This window comes from Callospermophilus lateralis, chromosome 2 (assembly GCF_048772815.1).
Source record: "Callospermophilus lateralis isolate mCalLat2 chromosome 2, mCalLat2.hap1, whole genome shotgun sequence".
Classification (NCBI taxonomy): domain Eukaryota; kingdom Metazoa; phylum Chordata; class Mammalia; order Rodentia; family Sciuridae; genus Callospermophilus; species Callospermophilus lateralis.
The window spans coordinates 206,707,071-206,724,476 of NC_135306.1; the positions used below are offsets into that span (position 1 = coordinate 206,707,071).

Sequence of the window (17,406 nt, forward strand, 5' to 3'; positions counted from 1 at the left end):
ACAACCTGGGTAGGGCCCCCAGTCCTGGTTCCTTGCCCTCTGCCCATGGCCGGAGTCATGTCCTTGAATGATGAAAGCTAGGCCCTCCTGCCCATCCTTTGCTGTTCAGGAACCTGCCCTTCTGCAGCCCCTTGATGCCTGCCCTCAGAGTTCACTCCTTTCCCAGGCTGTGAGCGGGCCTGTGGTTTCCTATTCAGAATTACGGAAACCAGGCCCAGGGACATGTAGGTCATGTCCACACAGCAGGCAGAGCACACTAGTCTCTCCAGGGGGTGAAGGGTGGTCCTCAACCATGTCTGTCTCCCTGCTACCTAGAGAGCTAAGGAAACTGAGGGACCCTGGGACCGGAGAGTAGTGGGCACAGCAGGCAGAGAGGTCCTGACTCTCCAGCAGGTTATCTGCACGGCCAACTGGAGGCCACCCTGCCCCTCTCCCTGCCTGTGTTTGAGCAAGGCACTGCCAGGCCCTTCCTACCATTTCAGTTTCGTTTTTGTTGGTTTCAACACCTGGAAACCTGTCCCGAGTCCCCAGAGGCGATGGATACAGCCAGGCGGCCTGGGGCCTCGGGATGGCTCCACCCCTGAAGACACCCTTCCTAGGCCAGTCTCTGTGGCCTTGCTGAGTCCCCACAGAACAAGTAGAGCCGCCCACCCTACGGGCTCAGGCTACAGGAAGGTGGGAGGGCGCTGGCTATCCCTGAGGACAAGTCCCACCCAGGCCTGGTGTGTCACTTGTCACAGCTGATGTTTGGATAAATAAAGGCAAGCCTGGAGGCAGCCCTTTGCCTGGGGTGCTAGGGATAAGCAGGACTCAGGTGTGGGCAGACAGAGCATGAACAGAGGGGTGAGCAGAGCCAGTGTCACCCCAGTGCTGAGGTGGGTACAAGGGACAGGGAGGAGGCAGGTGGGCCTGCTGAGAGAGCTTGAGGCTGGGCTGGCCTCATGCCCAGTTGTGGCGCTGACTTCCTGTGTGATCTCAGCACCTAACTGCCCCTTCCTGGGCTTCAGTTTTCCCCTTCGGTCACATGGGGACAGTAGTCACAACTCTGAACTACATGAACAGAGCTTTAGGAGGTGCCAGCTGGATTGGGAGCCTTCGTGGCTTACCCTGACCTCACCCCCCGCACAGCACCATGGGCTCCATGTTCCGGAGTGAGGAGGTGGTCCTGGTCCAGCTCTTCCTGCCCACAGCTGCTGCCTACACCTGTGTGAGCCAGCTGGGCGAGCTGGGGCTCGTGGAGTTCAGAGATGTGAGTGGGGCCAGGGCCGGGGGAGGGCCTGCATCCTGGGGCATTGCTGCTGGGGTGGCCTGTGATCTAGGCCTAGATGGGGACCCACCTGTCCCATAATCGCCCCTGGTCCCACATGCATCCCAGCTGCCCTGGCCATAGGTCCTTTGTCCTCAGGAAGCCCCCACCTGAGGCTCCCTGGCATATGGGGATCTGGAGGCTCATGGAATGCTCAGCCCCTTTTTGAAGAAGGTGGCTAAGGCCTGAGGAGAGAGAGGCCTTGGCCCAGGGTGGGACCTCCCTGGACCTCTCCCTGAACACACTGACCCCTCCATGTGGCAACCGCAGCTCAATGAGTCGGTGAGTGCCTTCCAGAGACGCTTCACAGTGGACATTCGGCGCTGTGAGGAGCTGGAGAAGACCTTCAGTGAGTTGGTCCAGGCCCACCCCAGGCTGGCTTTATGGAAGTGGCCCTGGGCGGGCAGGTAGAAGACAGGAAGGAGGTGCAGGCAGGCCCCCGTTTGTGGGTGCTCCTGGGACTGGGCCTGAGTGGGCTGTGCAGAGGGCCCAGGCGAGGGCTGGTTTGGGGGAGCGTAGGAATTTTGTCCTGTGGACTTTGGGAGCCATGAGGGCTCTCAGCAGGTGAAGGGCATGGACAGAGCTTACTCCTAAGTGGTGGACCGGGTGGACGGAGGCCAGGGTGTAGGGCTGGACTCCCCAAAGCAGAGCTGCTTCCTGGACCCACCATGGCAATCTCCAGGAGGTGCCTGTGGCCAACGTCCAGCCCCTGCCTCCTGACTGGGAGGATAGAATAGGTTTTATTTCATGGCCTATTAGTCTGACCAACAGCTTTAGAGTGATCAGGCCTGCAGGCTGACCTCAGTGGGGCTCTGTCCCTGGGCGGGCAGTGGCCAAGAGATAGGAACACAGAGTCACCCAGGGAGGGAGCAGGACTTTGGGGACAGGGATTTGGGCTGTTTTGTTTCTGGGGCTCACAGGCTTGGTGAATTAGTTAGCAGGTGGCAGTAGAGTTTGGGGTGCACTTGGAATCCTCCAGATGTGGCCAGTCCTTAGCTAGTAGTGGATATTAGCTGGTGTGGCCTCTGCTGAACCTGCCCTCTGTGCTCAGCCTTTCTAGAGGAGCAGGTGCGGCGGGCTGGCCTGGCACTGCCCCCTCCCGAAGGGAGGCTGCCAGCGCCCCCGCCACGAGACCTACTGCGCATCCAGGAAGAGACAGAGCGCCTGGCCCAGGAGCTGCGGGATGTGCAGGGCAACCACCAGGCCCTGCGGGCCCAGCTGCACCAGCTGCAGCTCCACTCGGCCGTGCTGCAGCAGAACCACGGCCCTCCGGTCAGCTGCGGCCTGGGGGGGTGGCGGGGAAGGTGTGCAGGCCCCACCTGCGCCCGGGTTCACGGTGCCTCCCACTCCCAGCCAGCCGCTGCCCACACCGATGGACCCTCTTCAGAGAGAACTCCCCTGCTCCCGCCTCACCAGGGACCACACCAGGACCTGAGGGTCAAGTGAGTGAGGGAGGACCTCTTGTCCTTTCCCACCAGCCCCAGCCCTGACCCCAGGTGGGGGCAGGTCAGGCCCCCTGAGGGCCTGGCCCTGTGCTCCCTGGGGCTCAGCTCGCCCTCTGCCTCCTCCCAGGCCCTGCCCTGGGAGGTTTCTGCCCTTCTGGCCCTGCACTGGGGTCTCCTGCCTTTTCCAGCCAGGGTGGGAGGTTGGAAGCGCCTCCATTCCTGGCTGGCAGCTTTGTGGCAGGTGCCGTGGAGCCCTGCAAGGCTGCGGCCCTGGAGCGCCTGCTGTGGAGGGCCTGCCGCGGCTTCCTCATCTCCAGCTTCAGAGAGGCCCAGAGGCAGTTGGAGGACCCGCTGACGGTGAGCCGGAGGGGCCTGCCGGGCTATCCTGGGCGGAACCAGAAGTCCAGGGTGACTCGAGTTCTCCTGCAGGGTGAGCCTGTGACCTGGATGACCTTCCTCATCTCCTACTGGGGTGAGCAGATTGGACAGAAGATCCGCAAGATTACGGACTGGTGAGCCGCCCGGTCACACTGGCTGCCCCCACCCTGGATCAGCAAGCCTCTGCCTGCTCAGAGCCCTCCGTTGCCTGGGTCTGGGCATTTGCCCGCCCTGTGTGCCCAGTACCCTCCATGTCACCTCCACCCTCCTGGCAAGCTCCCTTCTGACTGTCCCCCGTCCTGACCAGCTTCCACTGCCACATCTTTCCATTCCTGGAGGAAGAGGCGGCCCGGCATGGGACCCTGCAGCAGCTGCAGCAGCAGAGCCAGGAGCTGCAGGAGGTGGGTGCCCACCCAACCAGCCCCTGCCCGCCTCCTGCCCAGCCCCTGCTGACCACCCGCTCTGGCCCCAGGTCCTCCGGGAGACAGAAGGGTTCCTGAGCCAGGTGCTGGGCCAGGTGCAGCAGCTGCTGCCACGGGGGCAGGTGCAGGTCCACAAGATGAAGGCGGTGTACCTGGCCCTCAACCAGTGCAGCGTGAGCAGCACGCACAAGTGCCTCGTCGCGGAGACCTGGTGTGCCATGCAAGACCTGCCCGCCCTGCAGCAGGCGCTGCGGGAGAGCTCGGTGAGCAGCGGGCTCCGGGCTTGCCCACTCCACCGCTGCCGCGGACACCTCCTCTGCCTCATCACCCTCCTTTCTCAGCACCTTGGCCCTGGGGGAGGGGGTTCCCTCTCCTCCCAGCCACCTCCTCCAGGGGGTCAGCCCAGGGTCCCTGAGGCCTCCGCAACCCTCTCCATCCATCTCTCTTTCCTGGGAATTCCAGAGTGAGGCAGGGGTGAGTGCCGTGGCTCACCGCATCGCCTGCAGGGACATGCCCCCGACCCTCATCCGCACCAACCGCTTCACGGCCAGTTTCCAGAGCATCGTGGATGCCTACGGCGTGGGCTGCTACCAGGAGGTCAACCCTGGTGAGAGCCACGGGGCCCTCGCCCTGGACAGCCCTTGGACCCTCTGCCTGGGCCTTGGGGAGGCCCAGCTGCCCCATGGAGTGCAGGCCTGGGTGGGGTGGGGGGCTCCCTCCTCCTCACGTCTGCGGGGCTGTTGGTGGTGCAGCTAGTCCCAGCGGAGGGGTTGCAACCTTGTGGTCCAGCAGGCTGGAGGTCCAAGTTCAAGGGTCGGTGGGCAGATTCCTTCTGAAACCATGAAGGGGAATGTTGTGGGCCTGTAGGTGGCCATCTTCACAATCACATGGGATTCACCCTTTGTGTCCGCCTCTGTCCAAATTTCCCTACCCATAAGGACACTGGCCCTGTTAGATTAGAACCCACCCTAATGGCCTCATCTTTTCTGACCACCTCTGTAAAAACCCTTCTCCCGGTGAGGTCCTGGGAGTTAGTGTGCAGGAAATCTTTTGGAGGGTCACTGTTCAGCCCATGTAGGGTGTGTGTATTGGAGTTGGCACCCAAATGAGAACTTACCCCATTTTACTGAAGGGAAATGGACTTGGGAGATTCAGTGACTGGTTTGGCCTTCTGGAACTTTCTGTGTGGCCTCCAGGATTGCTTCTGGACTCTCTGTCCTTTCTGTGGTTCTGCTTAACACTCTTTTTAAAAATAACAGCAGCAGCCAGGCGTGGGGCTCGCATCTGTAGTCCCCGCTACTCTCGAGGTGAGAGCATCATCTCTAGGAGATCCAGATCAACCTGGGCAACAGGAGGCCCTGTCTCAAAAATAAATAATTGACTTTTCGTCAGGAACCTGTGGCCTGCCAGGTCCTGCCCAGGGACACTCATTTATAATACCCTATGAAGTGGTCCTGCCTTTCTCCCTGTTTTACAGATGGGGAAACAGGCTCAGAGAGGTTAAACAGCAAGCCCAAGGTCACAGAGATTACCAGTGGCAAATGCTGAAATACCAAGTGGTGTCCCTGCCTCACACATGCTCCTAAGCTTGGGGTGGGGTGGGGGCCTCTGTCATCTGTGGTGCTCAAGGGAACAGATGCCAGCTCCTGTGTGGGCCTGGCTGACCTGCACCCCGCTGCCTGCAGCTCCTTACACCATCATCACCTTCCCCTTCCTCTTCGCCGTGATGTTTGGCGACGTGGGCCACGGGCTGCTCATGTTCCTCTTTGCCCTGGCCATGGTGCTTGCTGAGAACCGGCCAGCCGTGAGGATTGCGCAGAATGAGGTGCGGCCCGGGTGGGGGGGCCTGGTGGACGGCGTGGTGGGGCTGGGCATCCCCTGACCACGTCACCCCCCAGATCTGGCAGACCTTCTTTGGGGGCCGCTACCTGCTCCTGCTCATGGGCTTGTTCTCCATCTACACCGGCTTCATCTACAACGAGTGCTTCAGCCGCGCCACTACCATCTTCCCCTCGGGCTGGAGTGTGGCCGCCATGGCCAACCAGTCAGGCTGGAGGTGAGGCCAAGGCCCCAGCCCACCCTCGGTCCCAGCCTGTCCTGTGGCCCCCCAGGCCCCGTGCAGCCCTGACCACTTGCCCACCATTGCCCCAGTGATGCGTTCCTGTCCCAGCACCCACTGCTCACCCTGGACCCCAATGTCACTGGTGTCTTCCTGGGACCCTACCCCTTTGGCATCGACCCGGTGAGTCCTGCAGCTGCAGCACCATGTTGGTGGTGGCCAGAGGGAGACTGGGCAGGGACTTCAGCTCATTCACTCCTAACTGTGGCAGCTGGTGCCAAGCCTCTTCTGTGTGCCAGGCACAGGAGACAGCCAGCACCTGCCTGGCTGGGCCTGTTACCATCACCAGGTAAGCAGAGGCCTGTAGGTGCAGCTGCCTAGCACGTGCTGAGCCCTTAGTGATTTCTTGTGTGGTCTGTGTGACAACCTGGGTGCCCATTAGCGTGATCCCGTGTACAGACTAGGAAACTGAGGCCCAGGCTGCAGGCCCAAGGCCACCCAGCTGGGAAGAACTGGGGCTTGAGCTCCGGTTGCCAATCACTCCCTCTTCAGCCCCTGTGGTAGTGGCAGAGTCCTGAGGGGGCCAACGGAGCAATGGGAGGCAGAGGCTCCCTGAGTGTGGCCCGCCCCTCCCTCCCTCCACCCAGGTCTGGAGCCTGGCCACCAACCACCTGAGCTTCCTCAACTCCTTCAAGATGAAGATGTCTGTCATCCTGGGGGTGACCCACATGGCCTTCGGGGTGCTCCTCGGAGTCTTCAACCACGTGTGAGGGCAGAGTTGCCAGGGGGTGTGTGCAGCTGGGTGGGGCCGGGGTGGTCCCAGTGACCCTGCCTGCTTCCCCCAGGCACTTCCGCCAAGGGCACCGACTGCTGCTGGAGACCCTGCCTGAGCTCATCTTCCTGCTGGGCCTCTTTGGCTACCTTGTCTTCCTGGTCGTCTACAAGTGGCTGTGTGTGACCGTCACGCATGCTGCCTCTGCCCCCAGCATCCTCATCCACTTTATCAACATGTTCCTCTTCTCCCGCAGCCCCACCAACCAGCCGCTCTACTCTGGGCAGGTGGGCTGGCCAGGCAGTGGCTCACACCCCTCATGGAGACCCTGCAGACTCTGGGCCACCCAGAGTCAGAGGGTCCTCGTCTGAGAAACATGGTGTGGGCCTGAGGCCCCGTAGAGGGACAGTCCCTGTTAGTGACTGATGGGCAGGAGAGCCCCTGGGTGCCTGGGAGAGGGGTGGTGGTCCAAACTTCTGAGTGACTCACCTCTGCTGCAGGAAGTGGTGCAGCACGCATTGGTGGTCCTGGCCTTGGCCATGGTGCCTGTCCTGCTGCTGGGCACACCCTTGTACCTGCTGCACCGGTGGCAGCGAAGCCGCCACTCACTGAGGCCAGCTGTGGGCCAACAGGTAGCTGCTGGGAGCACATGGTAGGGGAGTTTGGTAGACAAGGCCACTGTCAGGTGGCCCCTGACCCTGGCTTCCCCACGGGCTCCAGCGTGGCAGGTAACAGGCCCTCAGGGTGGGCCCCTCCTGGTGCTGGGGCTGCTGACACTGCCTGCTCCTCACCCTCTATCTCCAGGACAAGAATGAGGACAAGGCTGGGTGCGTGGAGTCCCCCGATGCTTGTGAGAAGGGCTGGAGCTCTGATGAGGAGAAGGCGAGGTGCCCAGGGGGTGAAGAGGAGGCCGAGGTGGGTGCAGTGCCACCTTGAGGGGGCAGCTGGCTGCAGGCCCCTGCCAGCCCTCTCACCGCCACTCTTCCCCAGTTTGCCGCCTCCGAGGTCCTGATGCACCAGGCCATCCACACCATCGAGTTCTGTCTGGGCTGCATCTCCAACACAGCCTCCTACCTCCGCCTCTGGGCCCTGAGCCTGGCCCACGCCCGTAAGTGGTCTGCCGCAGCAGAGTGGGCAGCCAGGGTGTCCCACATCCTGCTCCAGCTCACACACAGCAGCAGGTCCCTTCCCTCTGGGCCTCAGTATTCCTCCCCGGCCCCTTGAGCAGGGAGGCCTCAGGGGCTGGAGGGTGCCCACTTGCCTGACCCCACCGCCCGCTCCCTCTGCAGAGCTGTCCGAGGTGCTGTGGGCCATGGTGATGCGCGTGGGCCTGCGCATGTGCGGGGAGGTGGGCGTGGTGTCTGTGGCGCTGGTCCCGGTCTTCGCCGCCTTCGCAGTGATGACCGTAGCCATCCTGCTGGTAATGGAAGGGCTGTCTGCCTTCCTGCACGCCCTGCGGCTGCACTGGTGAGTACCCGGGCTGGCTGGGTGGCAGGGTGGGTGGGGGCTCCCCTGACCAGCCTACCCCTTGGCCCCCAGGGTGGAGTTCCAGAACAAGTTCTACGCAGGCACGGGCTACAAGCTGAGCCCCTTCACCTTCGCCATCCAGGACGAATAGCGCCCCCTGCGGGCCATGCCCTCCTCCTTACCTTCCTGAGGCAGAAAAGGAATAAAGAGCCCCAGGCCCAGGAACCGCCCTCCGGCCTCTTCCTCCCCCAGGGGCTGGACTGAGACCAGGAGGGCAGGGCCCTGGGTACCAGGCTCCTCCAGCCGGCCTCCACCAGTCCCTGTACCTGTCTCCCTTACTCCCTCTGTGGGGGGCAAGGACCCCCACAAACACACCTGCAAAGAACCAGACTGCGGGGGAGGGGGAGGGAGGGACATTTCCAGCACATTCTAGCTTAGACTGTCTTTCCAGCCAGGCCAGGGGAGTGAGGTCCTTGTCCTTGGAGGTATGCAGAGTGGCTGGCACCTGTTCCACACCTTGTACAGGTTCCCAGAGGTTGAGGCACTCTGAAGTGGAGCAGCAGGGACACCAAGCCTGGCCTGCTGCTCCTCATGGGACCATGGGTCATCCACCCAGGGCCACAGTCCTGCGGGGAAGGCAGGGGCTGTCCAGAGTCGGGAAGACTTGCCCAGGGGGCTCAGTCCCCATCCCAAGGCCATCATCTCATCCCTCCCTGGTCTCCTGCCTCAGGCCATCCTCCCTGCATGATGAGTGGGGGGTGGGCTTCGACCTCCCCAAGTCCCCTCTGGCTGTGCCAGTGGAGGCCAAAGCCAGTGCTTTAGAGGCCAACAGGCTACTAAGTAGTTCTTCCAGCTGGAGCACCAGGAACACAGGCAGCTTTGAGGCCAGCGCTGCCCTGGGCACAGTGAGCTGGCTGTGGCTGTGGCCGTGGCCAGCTGCTAAAGGGGCCTGACCCTTGGATCTTGGACTGTCCTGTGGAGGACCCCAGAGACCAGGTGGGCGTGCAAGGGACTGTGGTATCTCACATGCCTGGAAGACTGGGCCCAGAGAGGGGGCAGCAGTGCCTGGCCACGAATGGCTGGGGCGGGGGCGGGGGGCAACATGGGTTCAGGTTGTGAAGGGACCTGGGCTAGTCGGTGGCTTTGATCCTTGGGGAACAGAGTTGAGCAGACCTTGGGGGCGGGGGGTATGTGACAGTAGATGCTCATAGTCTAATGGAGGTCTCCTGGGGAGACACCAGTGGGTTGCCATGGAAATAGCACATGCCTGGCTGTGGGGTGGCACCTTTCAGGGTCACCTGCCTTGAGGACTGGCAGTGACCAGGCTGGGCTGAGTTCTCACTCAAGGTTATGGTCTGGCTCAGGGGAGGACCCGGACAGATAGCACTCCAGGGTCAGCTGAGCTTCACAGAGAACAGGTCAGGGTGGCTTAATTTTGTGCACCATCTTCAATGGAAGGATTCAGAGGTGTGAGGGTGCTGCACAGGCTGGCAGGACTCCCCTGAAGGAGCCTATCACCTGCAGAACTGACCCCAAGGCATCTAGGTTGGCCCGGGGCTTGCGGGGCTGGAGCCAGAGCTGGGGTAGGGCCAGGTGACCTAAGTGGTGAGTGATCACACATCCTGTCCTGCTCAAGATCCTGAGTGTCCAGATGGGTGAACAGTTAAGTCCCCTCCTGCCTCCCCCACCACCTGCTCCACTCCCCAGATGGCCACTGTCCCAATTTCCTCTGCAGAATCAGCAGGCACAGAGCTGGGTTGAGTCAGGGAGGGTAACAGGCTGTCCCAGGGCCAGCATGCTGGGCAAGAGCCCCATGGGACTTGGGGCCAAGGGCAGACCCTGGGGACTGGGGAGTCCAGAGGAAAACCAGAACATGGCAGACAGACAAGTGTCACAAGGAGGAGGAGAGTCAGATGCTCTTGCCCACAGCTAGGGCAGGGCACTGCCATCTAGAACCTCCCATGGGCACATGGAGGTAAGAGGAGCCCTCCCCAAGGTTAGGACACATCCAGAGAACAGCTTGAGGCTGAGTCTTAATTTTATTATTTATCTGTGTAGTACAATCTCTGTGGTAGCAGAAATATATGCACAAAAGCAATTCAGAGTTTGGAGTAAAAAAAGTCGGCTAAAATTTACCCACTGGACACTAATGCTCATGGATTCACAGCTCTGCTCCATCGCACCACAACCCACGTCAGTGCCACTGTCTCCCAGAATGACACCAGGACGTGGGGGTGGGGGTGAGGGATGGGGCTGGGAATGCTGGTCAAGGCCAGGGCAGCAGCCTACAAGGAAGGATTCCCTGGAGGCTGCCTGTGGCCAGGAGAAAGGAGAGAAAGGCTGGGGGCTGAGGTCCCCACACTGTGAAGCCAGAGTTACAAAGCACACCAGTCAGAAGGGACGGGTGCAGGTCATGTCCAGTCATAGAGAAGCTCGTCCACATATCCACATATGTAGCAGGCACAGGAGGGCCGCGGCCATCTGCCCGCAGAGCTCCTGGCAGCTCCTGTGTAGCCTGCTTCTCCAGCTGCCGCCGCTCTGCCCAGAGGTACGTGCTGCCTGGGGAGCCACTTCACAGTGTGTCCACTCCCTCGTGTCCCTTGGGAGCAAGAGTGTCTACATCACATTGTCACCTACAAGAAGCCTGGTTACAACGTTCACCAGTATATTAATGATAAATTTTAAATAATAATAAAAAAAAAACATTAACCGAAGTACCTGCAGCAACACTGTCTGCTCCCGCTGGCGGCCATACCCACCGGAAGCCTCACAGCCCGGTGTGAAAGGCCGCCTCAGGTTCCGGGGCTCAGAGGCTGATCTACTGCTCTACTGCCTACACTCTGCTTCCCCACCTCGTCCAAGTCCTAGTGAGATCGTCAACAAGGGATAAATGTCACTCCACTTTAATAGTCTTCGTTATCATACACATCTGTGTTCAGAGACGTCCGGGCCTTCATGCTGCAGGTGCCACGGTCACAGCGCAGAGGGCCCAGCTCGCGGTCTCCCGCAGTCCAGTGGCGAAGGGCTGCTCCTCCCCAGTCACACCCCAAGCTTCCTCTTCTGGTCGAAATAGGCATCAAATCTGGCTTGCGCATACTCCTAGGAGACAAGGAACAAGGAAGGCCAAGGCCTCAGCCAGGGCTGTACTCCTGGGGCCCTGCCCATGCGGCCGGCCCAGGGCCCAGCCAAGAAGACACCCAGCACAGTGTGGCCCATGCTGCAGCTGCTCTGAAGACACAAGCTGCTGAAGCTCTCAGCACTGTCCCCACACCCCCTTATCTCAAAGCTAATGCCTGTCGAGTGCCATTCAGAAGGACCTCATCTACAAACCTGGCCTTGTGACTGCCCAGAACATTGGGCAGCCCTGGGACAATTCCAATTTTAACAGCAAAGATCCCAGAATGTGGGGAGACAGAGAGAGAGGCCAACTAAAGAAGGTGCCCCTATTTTCTAAGATCACTGGCAGCTGTCACAAGGAGCACTACGCGGGGGAAGGGCTGGCCAGGCTATTTCTGCTGTCAAGCTGCTGCTCCCAGATCTGCTCCCTCATCACTCTAGCCGCACACGCACAGCAATTTCTGAGGACCCACTCCTAATCCAAAGTCTGCGCTAGGAGGGTTACCTTTTTCTTTTTTCTGAGTACTAGGGATTGAATTCAGGAGTACTTAACCACTGAGCCACATCCCCAGCCCTTTTTATATTGTGTTTAAAAACAGAGTCTCACTAAGTTGCTTAGTACCTTGTTAAGCTGCTGAGGCTGACTTTGAACTCTTGATCCTCCTGACTCAGCCTCCTGAGCCACTGGGATCACAGGCATTACGGGCATGTGCCACCACGCCTGGCTACACTGTCACTTTTTGAAAAATTAATCTGGAGGCAGAATTTCTATCCTCCAAACATGAACCCATTTTTAGGGTACACTGTAGTTTCCACAGACACGCCCACCGTGGCAAGAAAGGCCCCTGGAGTTCTTGGGGCTTTGCAGTCAGTACCCCTCCTCTCCCGCCACTGCACAGGCAGTGCTGCCCTGACCTGTCCCTAGACAGGCCTCAGTCCTAGAGCAGCACCCACAACCACAGCATGTTGGTTCTGGCGCCTGAGAGTACTCTGCGCTGTGCAGACCAGGGACCCGCTCCTTCCCCAGGTCCCACTCTGCAGAGCCAACAAATCCTGTTTACGTCAGCACCTGCCCATCAGCACTGTGCAATTTCCCGCTTAGGTCTATTGAAACTGAAGGTGTGACCGTGGAGGCGCACACCGGCAACCCCAGCAACCTGGGAGGATGGGACATTTAGATCGCCAGTTTGAGGCCAGCCTCATCAACTTAGCATGACCTCGTCTTAAAAAATAAAAAGGCTGGGGATGTAGTTCAGTGATAAAGCACCCCTGGGTTCAATTCCCAGTACGTAACAACTAAACTTGAAAAATAAAATAAAGGTGCCATGAGCAGTTGAGCACTACCAGTTGTGGCCCACCTAGCACGTGGGACGCCCTGGGTTCCAGCCCTGGCACTGCAAAAGAAGAAAACGGGGAGGGAGAGGGGTGCTTCCATTTTGCTGAGCTCCCCTTTATCTGGCTCTCTTTATCCGCGGGTTCCACATTCATGGACAGAAAATACCTAGGGGAAAACCTGCGTCTGTACTGAACCTACAGACCTTCCCCGGCCGCTCCCTGAGCCATCAGTGACACCACACTCACACAGCACTGCCCTGTATCTTAAGGTAGCATAAGCACTCCAGAGGTGACCAAAATGACATGGGAAGATGCATGCAGTATTTTATGCCAGGGACTTGGACATAGCAGATTATGGAAGAGGGTTCTGGAACCACTACTGCTGGACTTCCCCACTACACTTTTCCCCTTTAACTGTGCTTTATGGAACTTATAAAATATTTGCCTAGATCATAAGACTTTTCTTTTTTCTTACAGAAGCCTAATAGTTTGGCCTTTTACAAGTCCATTTCAAGTTAATTATAGTACATGGCATGAGATCAAGAGGTTTTTTTCCCCCCATAACTCTATGGTTGTTCCTTTTTTTTTTTTGGTACTGGGGATTGAACTCAGGTGCACTCCACCACTGAGCCACATCCCAGCCCTATTTTGTATTTTATTTAGAGACAGGGTCTCACTGAGCTGCTCAGTGCCTCACTGTTGCTGAACTTTGAACTCGCCATATTCCTGCCTCAGCCTCCCAAGCTGCTGGAACTTAGGCGTGCACCACCACACCTGGCCCCACATCATTTTTTGAAATGAATTACTTGGTCCTTGAGTGGGAGAGTGTGTGACTGTGGACTGAACCCAGGGGAGCTTTACCACTGAGCCATATCCTCAGGCATTTTTCTTTTTTGAGACAGGGCCTTGCCAAGTTGCTGAGGCTAGCCTCAAACTTGTGGTCCTTCTGCCTTAGCCCCTTCCCAGCAGTTGAGATTATAGGCATCTGCCACCATGCCCGTTCTTATTATGAATTCAATTTGTTTAACAAACATAGCCATTTCTTATATCAGTTTTGGACATTTTTATCTTTCAAAGAGTATGCATTTTCATCTACACTGTCAAATGTGCTGGCACAAGGACTGGGATTGTAGCTCAGCAGTAGAGCACTTGCCTAGCACATGGGAGGCACTGGGTTCAATTCTCAGCACCACATTTAAAAATTAATTAATTAATTGAAGGTACTATTCCCATGTACAACTGACAATATTTCTTAAAATAAGTTTACACAGTTAGACCTGCAGAGACCTTCCTCTTGACACCCTATATTGGTATTGTTTCTTTTTTTTCTTGTCCATCCTCAAACCTGGAATCCTCTGCCTCAGCTTCCTGAGACACTGAGGTTACAGGCAAGTGCCACTGTGCCCACTGGGTATTTTCTAGATAGCCTTCTGTTTTCTAGATATTCACCTTTTCTAGACATCAGTTAAGTTCCATGAGGACACATCCTTTAAGATTTATTAAACCCTGTTCTCTGGCACAGCACGCACTGCTCTGAGCGTAGAAGAGTGGATTCCCGCAGCCGAGCACCTGGTAAGAACCAGCAGGTGAAGCTGCCTTTCTCGGCAACTGCTGATGACCGCCTGCCCGCCCTTCCCAGAGGACTGGGGCATGTACTCTAACTCTGTATCGCCTCTCTCCTCTCAGTTTCATCAGTTTTGTTTCATGTCTTTTACAAGACAGCTGGGTGCACACTTAGTATTTTACGTCCTCTTATTACAAAATGCCATTCTTCGTCTCTGGTAATATTTCTTATTCTGAAGTCGGCTTTGTCTTACAGTGTCATCTGACCAGGACTCCAAATCTGCTTAAAAAACCCAATTTCCTCTTATTTATCTGCCTAATGGTGTCTGTATATCACCAAACCTTCTGCCTAGAAGTGGAAATCACCTTGTGCAAAGCCGAGGAGGACAAGACGAACGAGCACCTCCCACACCTGCCCCAGGGAAAAGGAGCCATAGGCCGGACTTGTGCCATGCATGTCCTCCCCCAAGATGAAGCCCCAGCACAGGGATTTCTCTAATGGTGTCAATGTCAAGGACAGTTCTTAACATTAAAATTACAGCCTGAATTGGCTACAAGCCAACTGGCTACAATTCTCCTGAAAAAGAGCCAGGAGATAAGTATCAATACTTATCAACAAGAACCAGCTTCTGGGGCTGGGGACGTGGCTCACGTAGCACGCTTGCCTGGCATGCGTGCAGCCTGGGTTCCATCCTCAGCACCACATACAAACAAAGATGTTGTGTCCGCCGAAAACTAAAAAATAAATATTAAAATTCTCTCTCTCACTCACTCTCTCTTTAAAAAAAAAAAAAAAAGAACCAGCTTCTACCCAAGCTGGGCACTACAGGTGGGCACAAGGAATGGACAGATGACCACACCCTGGCAGCGCAGGAGGAGTGCCCACACTCTGCCACTCAGGCTCCCTTATGTCAGAAGGGTCTCGATCTCTCCAGGCCTCCTCAGACCACAGGCCTACCCAGCACTGCCCTGAAGCTGGGTGGCAGAGCCAGTGGGCCCAGGAGTGAGGCAATCTCCCAAGGCAACAGTGAGAACCATGCTGTCCTGGTGCCACCAGGTCACCACTTTCAGGGTCTGAGGGAGCAGGTCACTTCTGCGAGTAACAGCCACTGCTTCCAAGCACTCCCATGCGTCACAACATTTCCCCAGGAGAAGATGAGAGCTGCCTCGGAACATACCATGTACCCAAATTCAATGGCTGAAATCTTGGCCTGTACAATGGACCAAAGTCCCCAGAAGAAATGGGATGCGAGGGCAAACCTGTAATCACAGAAGAAACACGTGAGCTGCTCAGTGCCGTCACACCCCTGATGAAGCCCCTTCCCACTGGATGGCCAGCCATCTGGGCTGGATGGGGACAATGCCTTGACCACTTGGTGGGATTACATGTCAGAGGGCACAGAGGGACCTGCAGGAGTGAGCACACCCAGCTGCCTGGCTACAGCACATAGGACACTGACAGCACAGGGACGGAGACCATGGTGGCCTCACTGTTGCCACAAGTGTGAATGCGTAGGCGCAAGTGAGAAGAGCCCTGCCGGCCCGCTGCCTCTCCCCACAGGCCCCGGGACACTGCTCCCCAGGCAAGGGCTTCCTAAATCCACCCTCATGCCTCTCCCTCCCTGCCACAGAAGGGGAATGAAGCAGATGAGTGCGTGAAACTTGCCATCTTCTCCAGCTCTCTCTGTCACCCTGAATCCACATTCCTCCTCAACAATGCCTGAGTGTCATTTACATGACCAGCCTTCCTCTGCATCCTGGAGGTCCCTGGCCCACCTAGTCCCTTGGTACTGCCCTTTCTGTGGGTTCTCTCTGCCTGCGCTTTTCTGTTTCCACTGGTTCCAGAACCCAGAGTGTCACATGAACACAGTGGCAGCAGCCTCACACAGCCGGGTCCTGCATGTGGCTGGACCAGGCGTACTGTCCCGGTACCCAGTACCTATCTTAGCTGCTGATGCTGGAATCAGAAGATCTCTACGGTCCCTGCCACCACAGGAAGCAGAAGCCTCGATTTTGGATGAGGTATGGGCATGACCAAGCACTCCAGGCAAGTTTATAAAGGGGCAAGCTGTACTCGCGGCTTTCAAAGGAGGATCGTTACCTATTGACTTCAAGCAACACGTCTTCTTCTATAGCAGATTTTTCTTCACTACTGAGGTTTTCAAAGTCATTCTGGAATGTAGTCAAGTAACTGGAAATAAAATGGAGCTTAAAAAAGAAGTGACTGTGTTAGGACCAATGCTGGTTAAAACAGACGCCATTCATCACTGTGCAGAGCGCACGTGCACTGTGCTCGCGACTGTGTCCACGGTTCTGCTGGAAGGGTGTGGTGTGGGGGCTGCTAGTTCTGGAGGAGTGATTCAGATAGAATCAGTTTTTTCCCTAATTAAATCCACACTTATGTTTTCCATTATCTGATCTTCAAGCAGGGTACACCTCTTTCAAACCTTTCTCCAAAATGGCCTGTGTGCCATGCGGGGCTCCCAGGAGCAAAGCTCTGGGTTACCGTGGCGCTGGCAGGCGTCCCCTCAGGGTGGAAACTGCACTGGACAAGACTGAAATTTGTGCCTTCCCACCCTGCAAGGCCAAGACTATTTACACACATGTTCATAAACTGGCCAAGTCTGACTTTGCTTTGGAGGAAAAACAGTTTACCCGAGACTGTTCCAGGCATTCAGACAGCTCACCCTGGCAACTCTAGAATGACCAGACATTTAAAACTATTTCATCACAGATGAAAGAAAGGAAATACAAGATCACCTCAAGAGATGCACAAGGGCTATCTTATAAAGCTCCATACCCATATACTATCTTAAAAGTTTTCAAAAAATATAACTGGGGCTGGGGATATAGTTCAGCTGGGAGAGTTGTTGCCTGGCATGCACAAGGCCCTGGGTTCAATCCCCCATACTCCCCACCCCTGACACACCAAACAACAACAAAAAACAGAAAATGTAACTAGGAAGGAACGTCTTTAAGTGACATGTTGCTGTGTGATTTTAGTGGTTCATTAGAATGAGATCTCCTCTGACCGCCTCCCTGGCCTGCTTGCCAGTCCTAATGGACAGCGCTCCAGCTCTATGAGCTTAACTTCTCCCCCTGTGACCAGGGCGAAGCTGTGCTCCCCTCCCCAGGCAAGCAGGCCCCCCTCGCCTGCCCTTCTTTCTCATGGAGTCCTGGCTGCCTGGCTCTGCACACGTCAGGTTCACCCTCCTCAGCCTCGAGATGTGGCCAGAAGAGGGCAGTTGCAATGCCTGGCCCCTCAGCAAGGCCACAGTGAAAGGGCATCCAAGAACATGGGTCACCTCCTGGGGAATCCAGGAGTGCGGCTCAGGACACTCCTGAGTGAACCAAGGTGGCAATGCAAACACACCTGTCCTCACCTGACCCTGTCCTCACTCCTGATTGCTGTGTGAGCTGCTGTTGCCACTAGTAAGGTGCCAGGACACAGAGTCATTGTACATCAGGGGCATCTAGGGAGGTGGGCTGAGCTCTCTCCTGCCCTCCCAGCTTCACTGCCACCTGCTGAGCCTGTACTCAGG

The 17,406-nt window shown here is 57.1% G+C and overlaps 2 protein-coding genes across 4 annotated transcripts in view; one reads left to right on the forward strand and one right to left on the reverse strand.

Moving 5' to 3' along the window:
* The first annotated feature begins 992 nt into the window (after positions 1–992).
* Positions 993–8,426, forward strand: Tcirg1 (T cell immune regulator 1, ATPase H+ transporting V0 subunit a3). The gene is made up of 19 exons (XM_076844844.1): positions 993–1,249; positions 1,577–1,655; positions 2,358–2,578; positions 2,660–2,748; positions 2,982–3,108; positions 3,181–3,263; positions 3,437–3,530; positions 3,602–3,814; positions 4,014–4,158; positions 5,237–5,376; positions 5,450–5,607; positions 5,703–5,793; positions 6,258–6,376; positions 6,456–6,669; positions 6,883–7,014; positions 7,187–7,297; positions 7,373–7,490; positions 7,672–7,849; positions 7,922–8,426. Exons 1-19 carry the CDS (start codon positions 1,133–1,135, stop codon positions 7,998–8,000), a joined length of 2,508 nt encoding a protein of 835 aa, XP_076700959.1. The 5' UTR covers positions 993–1,132; the 3' UTR covers positions 8,001–8,426.
* A 1,443-nt stretch (positions 8,427–9,869) lies between these two features.
* The window catches only part of Chka (choline kinase alpha), a 58,104-nt gene continuing 50,567 nt past the window's right edge, over positions 9,870–17,406 (reverse strand). For all 3 annotated transcript variants that reach the window (XM_076847705.1, XM_076847704.1, XM_076847706.1), the window contains 3 exons: positions 15,966–16,072; positions 15,043–15,124; positions 9,870–10,948 (listed from right to left, as the gene is read on the reverse strand). In XM_076847705.1, coding sequence (XP_076703820.1) covers positions 10,889–10,948; positions 15,043–15,124; positions 15,966–16,072 — 249 coding nt within the window. In that variant the 3' untranslated portion in view covers positions 9,870–10,888. The remainder of the gene's footprint in view (positions 10,949–15,042; positions 15,125–15,965; positions 16,073–17,406) is intronic.